This window comes from Pteropus vampyrus, unplaced genomic scaffold, assembly GCF_000151845.1.
Source record: "Pteropus vampyrus isolate Shadow unplaced genomic scaffold, Pvam_2.0 Scaffold45, whole genome shotgun sequence".
Lineage (NCBI taxonomy): Eukaryota > Metazoa > Chordata > Mammalia > Chiroptera > Pteropodidae > Pteropus > Pteropus vampyrus.
Window position 1 is genome coordinate 6,862,716 of NW_011888826.1, and position 8,775 is coordinate 6,871,490.

At 45.1% G+C, this 8,775-nt stretch overlaps 1 protein-coding gene across 2 annotated transcripts in view; it reads left to right on the forward strand.

Annotated features, from left to right (window-relative positions):
* The first annotated feature begins 261 nt into the window (after positions 1-261).
* CHD7 (chromodomain helicase DNA binding protein 7) overlaps positions 262-8,775 on the forward strand; it is a 125,085-nt gene continuing 116,571 nt past the window's right edge. For both annotated transcript variants that reach the window (XM_011359192.2, XM_011359193.2), the window contains exons 1-2: positions 262-343; positions 2,767-4,587. In XM_011359192.2, the coding sequence (XP_011357494.1) occupies positions 2,941-4,587 (1,647 nt within the window). In that variant the 5' untranslated portion in view covers positions 262-343; positions 2,767-2,940. The remainder of the gene's footprint in view (positions 344-2,766; positions 4,588-8,775) is intronic.

Below are 8,775 nucleotides of genomic sequence, written 5' to 3' on the forward strand. Positions count from 1 at the left end.
GAGTTTTAATGAATATCTTTGATAGAAACAAAATTATATGTTGCAGCTGTGACTTGGGAATGTGGGTATTCAAATGGTCTTGATCAAATTAAAAAAAAGACCAAAATAAATTAATTAGATTAGCTCAAATGAGAAATATAAAATCCAGCTACCAGATGGATTCCTAGCATAGTCGCCAGCCGAGTCGCGAGGTCAGAAAAGGGGCAGGAAGGCGGCGGTGGCTGTCTGAGCAAGTGCGGGCGGTCACTAATGACAGGCTAAAGCCAGAGTTGGAACGTCTCTTCCCGGAGCTCACCTGACTGTGGTCACAGTTGTGGTGGGCGACGTGTTTACTTGATGCCAGGTAATGCTGCTGTTTTTCATGCCACTGGGAGCTGGACTCTCAGTGGGAGGGAGTAGGGAACTGGAAGCCCAAGTATCAGGTAGGATCACTCTCAGGGAGTGTGCTGTTTTGTCCCTTCCCGTGCCTCTAGGCAGCTTTTTCCCCCTTCTGCTCAGCCTTCAGCTGATAGAAGGTAAGTGCCACCTCTGTCGCTGCTTCTCTAGGCTGGCAGTGGCTCTGGCACCAGGCTCTGTGGACCAGGTCATCCCTGTCTCTAGCCTCCTTTCCTCTGGAGCTGGCTGGAAACCCCATCCAGTCAGTAGCATTTTCTCCTGTGACACGTGGTACACCCTGGAGAATGAAGCCGTCATCCTATAAACCAAGGCCATCCAGGACGTATAAGTAGACATTACCTTCCTTAAGCTAATTCGAAAGGTTATTTTGGTAAGTGGTTAGTCTGCACGGCTGGTTTAAGCTATTATCAAGTCCATTCTAGTGTTTATTTCCTTGAAAGCTAGAATGAGCCTTGAATTAATGAAGACTGACTGCTTAGGCTCTTTAGGAGTAAATTCAATTTATAAATATTTGTTTTATTTGGCACTGGAGATTTCTACTTCTTTCTTTGGATTTAAAAGTAGTTATGAAGTAAAGCACTGTGTCTGTAAATAAAATGGCATTCGTGCTCATCTTATTCTCACCCATCTGACCTCTGTTTTTGGAGAAAGTAGATCAGAAAATTCATGGCAGTTAGTGGCAGAGTGAGGAGACCTTTGACTTTAGCTGACAGCTGTCACCTGCAAACTACAGACCTAGAGACCCTCTCAGGTGTTACGTCTGTAGTTCTGACAGCAAACAAGAATGTTGTTTACATTTTCTGTAAGCAGAATTCTCTCCTTGTTCGGAATGTGTTAGAATAGGGCAGGCAGAAACTGAGTTTTTATCTGTCTCATCGGTAAGTTCGCAGCGGTGTTGGGTGGCCCATCGTTCACCCCCAAGCTCACGGAGAAGCATGTCAGAATTTATGACTGAGCCTGTTTGTAACATCACTTTGGAAATTCTTCCACAAGACATTGTTATTTCAAGTTGAGCAGTATCACACAATGCTTAATGTGCTTATGAAAGAGGGAAAAAAATGAGTTAAATTCCAAAGATGTTTAAGATTTCAGACATTTTTCCTATGTGAATTAGTTCTTTATTAGGTTGTTGATTTAATTAGCATTCAACAAAAATACTTTCCTGTTTTGCTTGTTGAAACATTCTTTAAATCAGTTGTTTTAATAGGACACAAAATCCGTTAGGAACTATTTGAATAAAATACAGAACATTAGATAGTGTATAATGTGTGCCGTGAATACAGGGTGCTGAAGGATGTACCTGCTCACATTTCCCCTACCTGCTCATGTCCTGTCTTATCCCAAAGGAGGTTAAGACTAGAGTGAGGCCTGCATGGATATTTTGAACATTTTTTCGTTAAAATAATTTTCAATTTCGACCAGTTTTGGAGAAAGTTTTCTGTTTCTGTGATGAGAATAGTCATCGTCTAGAAAAGACCCATCTATCTAAAGCCTGTCTGAGTGGTCACATGGGCTCCTAGGCCATCACCAGAGCCTAGTGCCCACGGGTGAATAAAGAACCTGAGGCTGGACTTTCCTCTGTGGCACTGCTGACTGGGACCGCGGTGGGCCCGGAGCCATGAGCGAACTCAGGCCCCTTGGAGAGCGAAAGCTCGTTTCCTTGTTCTTTCTGAATCTTGTATATTCCTACCATTAAACATAATAAAATCATGAATTTATCGTATTCTTTGCAAACTTGCTTTCTAACATCATTATGGACGTTTTTTTTTTTTTCACTCGACACCCCTGTTGCTGTTACATAGTTGAATATGGACTGTAAAGATCTAATTTGTACGAAATGACTGATTTTGGTATTTGTATAATCCTTTAGTCGATTTAACTAAGTTGAGCTTTTCACAGCCCCTGGTGCCACGGCTGCTCATCTGATTACGCTGCTCAGGGGAATAGGTTGAGGGCGGGCCGTTGGTAACCAGAGCATTTCCAGGGCTTTGGTTCAGCAGATGGGCTGCTTGGCTATGTTCATGCATCTGCTCGCCTGCTGTGGCAGCTGCTGCTGCTCCATGTTGTGTTCTTTTGTTCTGTTCCATCCAAGAATGGAACGCTAGGAAGTGTAGTGAATGGATTAATTTAAGGTTAAGGTTAGTGTTTTGCTTGCTTTCTAAGTAACCGATCATAATAATGCTTCTGGGAGAAGCTAATGAGTTTCTCTTAAAGTGAACTAGATTTATAAAATACAGCTCAGCGAGGGGGCTAGATTAGTATTGTTGATGGAGACCAAATTCAAATGCATAAAATACTGGCAGTTTTTGTCATTTGTTCCTAATTCTTTGTTTTCTCCCTTCTTCCTCCCCACCCCCTACTCCCTTCTAGGACCTAGATCCAGACTTTGCCTGACACTGCAGGGTCCAAGCGAATTAGAGAAATGTGGAATGACATGAAGACGATTAGTTAAGGATTACAGGCTTTGAGGACGAGCACCTCAGTGAAGTGAAGCACAGACAAGCTCCTGAGCTGTAGTTTGGAGGAGCCGTGTGTTGGAAGAAGATGGCAGATCCAGGAATGATGAGTCTTTTTGGCGAGGATGGGAATATTTTCAGTGAAGGCCTCGAAGGCCTTGGAGAATGTGGCTACCCTGAAAATCCAGTGAACCCCATGGGTCAGCAAATGCCGATAGACCAAGGCTTTGCCTCTCTGCAGCCATCCCTTCACCATCCCTCCACTAATCAGAATCAAACGAAGTTGACGCATTTCGATCACTATAATCAGTACGAACAACAAAAGATGCATCTGATGGATCAGCCGAACAGGATGATGAGCAGCGCCCCTGGGAACGGACTCGCGTCTCCTCACTCGCAGTATCACACCCCTCCCGTTCCCCAGGTCCCGCATGGCGGCAGCGGCGGCGGCCAGATGGCAGTGTACCCTGGCATTCAGAATGAGAGGCACGGGCAGTCTTTTGTGGACAGTGGCTCCATGTGGGGCCCCCGGGCTGTCCAGGTGCCGGACCAGATCCGAGCCCCCTACCAGCAGCAGCAGCAGCCGCCAGCTCCGTCGGGGCCCCCGGCCCAGGGCCACCCTCAGCACATGCAGCAGATGGGCAGCTACATGGCACGTGGGGATTTTTCCATGCAGCAGCACGGTCAGCCACAGCAGCGGATGAGCCAGTTTTCCCAAGGTCAAGAGGGCCTCAATCAGGGAAATCCCTTCATTGCCACCTCAGGACCCGGCCACTTGTCCCACGTGCCCGCGCAGAGCCCCGGCATGGCACCTTCCCTGCGCCACTCGGTGCAGCAGTTCCGCCACCCCCCGACTGCTCTCCACGGAGAATCCGTTGCCCACAGTCCCAGATTCTCCCCTAATCCTCCTCAGCAAGGGGCTGTCAGGCCACAAACCCTTAACTTTAGTTCTCGGAGCCAGACAGTCCCCTCACCTACTATAAACAACTCAGGGCAGTATTCTCGATATCCTTACAGTAACCTAAATCAGGGATTAGTTAACAATACAGGGATGAATCAAAATTTAGGCCTTACAAATAATACTCCAATGAATCAGTCCGTACCCAGATACCCCAATGCTGTAGGATTCCCATCGAACAGTGGTCAAGGACTAATGCACCAGCAGCCCATCCACCCCAGTGGCTCAATTAACCAAATGAACACACAAACTATGCATCCTTCACAGCCTCAGGGAACTTACGCCTCTCCACCTCCCATGTCACCCATGAAAGCAATGAGTAACCCAGCGGGTACTCCTCCTCCGCAAGTCAGGCCCGGAAGTGCTGGGATACCAATGGAAGTTGGCAGTTACCCAAATATGCCCCACCCTCAGCCATCTCACCAGCCCCCTGGCGCCATGGGAATTGGACAGAGGAATATGGGCCCCAGAAACATGCAGCAGTCTCGTCCGTTTATGGGCATGTCCTCAGCATCAAGGGAGTTGGCCGGGCACATGAGACCAAATGGTTGTCCTGGTGTTGGCCTTGCAGATCCACAAGCAATCCAGGACCGGCTGCTACCTGGCCAGCAGCATCCTGGCCAGCAGCCGTCTTTTCAGCAGCTGCCAACCTGCCCTCCGATGCAGCCCCACCCGGGCTTGCACCACCAGTCTTCACCCCCACACCCGCATCACCAGCCTTGGGCACAGCTCCACCCATCACCCCAGAACACCCCGCAGAAAGTGCCTGTGCCTCAGGTAAGGGAGCTCCGATCCTGTCTGCCTGCCTTGTCGTGTAAAGTGGAACTCAGTGAACTTATCTAATAGACTTTTCCTTTACACTTCATGAGAAGCATTTTCATTATGAGATCCTTAATTTTTATCTTGTTAAACTGTCCCAGAATCCAATTTTTTACTATTACTCTCTCTATATACGCTCTTATTGGCTTGTGCATTTATTCACTTGTTCAGAAAGTCTTGAATCCTCTTGTTCTAGGAATCATGCCAGGCGCTGAGGACGTATAGCCGCGGTCCCCGCCTGCTCCGAGCTCAGCTGTCACTGCCGGCGCGGAGATGGGCATTAGGCTCCGAACGGTGCTTTTCCCTTTTCTTTTTTCTATTTCTATTTCTCTCTTCCTCTCTGTTTGAAAAATACTCAAAAACTGCAGTTTTATGTGTTTGTCATAGTCCCTCCCACCTCTTGTAGAAAATGATAATTTTTTTCCCCTTGGGAAGCTGCAAAATGTGTGTGTGTGTGTGTGTGTGTGTGTGTGTGTGTGTGTGTGTGTGTGTGCTTGTAATATTTGTTTTACCAACTGCTGAATGTTAATGTGAGCTTATATTGCAAACTGTAGAAAATCACAGTAAACAGTAGTCCACAGAAAGTGCTTGATTTCTAAGGGACTTGAGTTCGCAGCACTGAAATGAGAGTCTTCCTCTTCACAAGCTGGGAATTTTATTATCCTACAGAATTTATTAGCAAACAGATGTAAGTTTCAAGCATTAGTTTTCACAAAGACGTGTTCCCCTTATAAATGTTGGTGTTTTTGCCCTAGGTCTACGAAAAATAAATTAATCTCTATATGTACAGATTATTCTGAGTGCTGTTCGAAAATATGTATCGATCTTTCACTGAGACTGCGACTCTGAGTTTGGGTGGCAGAGCAGACGATTCTAGAGCTATAAGGCACAGTGTTCTTAATGAACTTATAATCAGTTTGCAGAAACACGGCCAATAGGCGAAAATATAAAGCTTGGTAAAAGACCAAGTGTGCTTATGTGACAAGTGTCCGGAGAGAGGAAGCACTTGTGGATAAGGGTACTTGGAATTTGGCTGGGACTTAGCCATAGAAAGTGCACCAAAGATACTGGGTTGGGGATGGTTGGTTAAAAGGAGCATGGAAGTCGGGCTTACTGCAGGGCAGGGCCGGGCCAGGTGGTAGAGGTCTTGTGTTCTGTTTTCAGGAATTTGGACCAGTTTTAAGGAATGGGGAGCCAGTAAAATCGATTAGACGACAGTCCACAGGATGGCTCATTGAAAAAGTCTGGTCCAGACCTGTAAGGACAGTTTGGACCAGGGATCAGGGTGTGAACAGAAGGGATTGAAGCACTGAGAAAGTAAAAGGCTTTGGTCAAGAAACAAAGCTATTTGGGGCATCCTGACCGGAGAGGCATTTGATCAGAAACTCAGAAGCTTCAGTTTTAGGGGGACTGGGGAAGTGGAAGTCAGGAAGGTCTCCTGAGGACCTCAGGACACAGGGCATGTAGGAGTTGTGGGGAAGCCGCCCTCAGAGGTCGGGCATACTCGGAGACTCTCAGGAGGAGCCCCGAGGTTAGTGGGAGCCACCTGGGCCACACCACCCAAACCCTCTCCTGCGAGAGCTGCTGCCTGTCTCCTCCGGGAGCCTAACCTGCCATGCAGGGGAGAAGGCTTCTGGCCAGTGTTCCCGAACATCGAACATCGGGAAGGGGTAGGTGAGAAAGGCTCCCCGACAGGACGCTGGGAGCAGAGGCCTCAGGGAAAACAAGGACAAGCGAGTAAACAGCGAAGATCACACCTAGCTAATTTGTTTTCCTTTATCTCAACTTCAAGGCTAAGTGCCCCTCAGAACTGACCGAAAAGTGCTGTCTGCCCCTGATGCTCCTGACCTGGGCGGCTTCTAGGGCAGAAATGAATGCGACTTCCTTTCCAAGAATTATGCTTTTCTTGTTCCTTAGAAAGTTGCTCACTGAGTAGCACATCTGTTCAGAGCGGTGCTTCTCAGACTTTCCTCGTACCAGCATCTTCTCTCTTCACTGAGGGCAGGCACAGTTTGAGGGAGGCGCCCTGTGATTATAATCTGATTCCTGGGTGGGAACTGTTGGTCTTCTTCAGCTTTCCCTACTTTTTTTTTTTTTTTTAAGGCGAGGCAACCCTTGGTTGACCTTACATATTGCAAGGACCTTGTCAGCTTACAAGCCCTTATTTTTATTTATTTTATTGTATTTTATTTTATTTTATTTTATTTTTTTACACCTATAACACCTGGTCTTCCTAGGTGGTCTCCCATCCAAGTATTAACAGCTTTCCCTACTTTTAAGAGTATTTCAGAGGACGAATAAGAGTGTGGCATTTCGGTCACCGAACGCTGGAGGGATCCGTATGTGCTGTGCCATAGCTAAGCACCAGGGGGACACCACGTGTATTTGCCTTTTTTTCTAGCTCTAACTTCTTGAGTGCACCATGATAGACAAACTTGGAACTGGATAAGGGATGTAAACAAGTACATTTGAGATATTTTCATCATATAAGTTCTATTGCATTTCTTTATTTCGCTTATGGCTTAATTTTGCATCCTCTTCAGATTTTGAAGCACTCAGTTCTGAAAATAATACTGGGGAGGTATGAAGAAAGTCTTGGGAAGAGCACAGACTTTGAAGTCAGAAATGTGTTTGAATCTCAGCTCTACTACTTATCAGCGTGGTGGCCTTAGGCAACGTACTTAACCTCTCTGAATGTCAGATTCTTCATCAATAGGAGAAAACCAGTAACCATCCCAATGGCGTTGAGGTCAAGTGGGCTAATAAATTCCATGCCTGGTGCAATGTCCAAGCCATGGTGTATCCACACATGTTAATTCTCTAGGCTTAGTTTCTGATCTCCTGCAACGCAGGCCTTGCCTTTATGTCATTTCACATGTAAATACAATGTAAAATTACTTGGATTTTTAAGGAACAGGTTAAATATTATGAAAGATAGACTTAGTTATAAAATACTAAATTTGATTCGCGCAAATATCACTCCCCTTTTAGCCCGTGGCGCCAGGTGTGACGAAGTTAATGACATGGGTAATTCAAAATGGGATCACAGAATCCAAAACCTCTAGGTCTCCCTGTGAACAACTCACATTTTACTCTAGCAAATAAGTCTGTCCACTCTTGTTTCGCTTCAGGAATACTAAAATTATTTTGCATTTCAGATAACAGAACAGTGGTTCAAAACTGTGCTGCATAGAGGGAAACCACCACATCAGGTTGAAATATTGATGCGATCTGCTGAAGTATCGCATTCAGATAGGCTCGTTTATTTTACCTTGAGTTTTTCACTTTTTAAAAATACAAGTTAGTTTTTTAAATGTTTCATGGGTTCTGGACAGGTGTTTTTTTTAACTTTTGTAACACATTTAAGTATGTTTAAAGATAAATTTATATTGAAGAGTCAAAAAAGGATAATGTTAGAACAAAGCTTGGAGTTCATCGGAACATGATTAATGTTCGTTGCAGTGTGTGGACACACCGTGTAATGGAAACTCTAGCTGTCCGATCATTGATAAAATTTAAAGGAAAAGAAAAAACCGTAGCTTACATTTCTTTTCAATAGCTGATAAAGACAGTGGTTTCCAAACCATTTCATCTCAGACTCCTTTACACTCTTAAAAATTATCAGGGACTCCAAAGATCTTTTTTTAAATACGGGTCACATGTGTTGATATTTATTGTCTCAGAAATTTGAGGACAATTTGAAATATTTATTCATTGATCATTTAAAAGTCAGTTTATGTTAACATACATTTTTAAATGAAATATAACTATTTTCCAAAACAAAAAAAAAGAATGGCATTGTTTTACATTTTTTCAAATGTTGGATCCTAATCTGCTTCTGCATATAGCCTGCTTCCAATTCTTGAGCCTTAGGAAAAGTCCACTTACATTCGGAGAGGGTGGGCGTGAAAGGCAAATAACAACTCACGGTTAGAATGAAAATAGTTCTGACCCCAGAGCCCCTAGCCCCACTCAGGCCCCCGAGTAGAAGGGTAGAGGGCAGACTTTGGAGTCTGCAGCTTTTGAAGAGTAGCACCACCATCTAACTGATTACTGACCCCACGACCTTGGGCAGGTTACTTAACCTCAGGGCCTCAGTTGCATTATCTCTAAAATGAGGGTTGATGTGCCCTTTTGGTTAGAGGC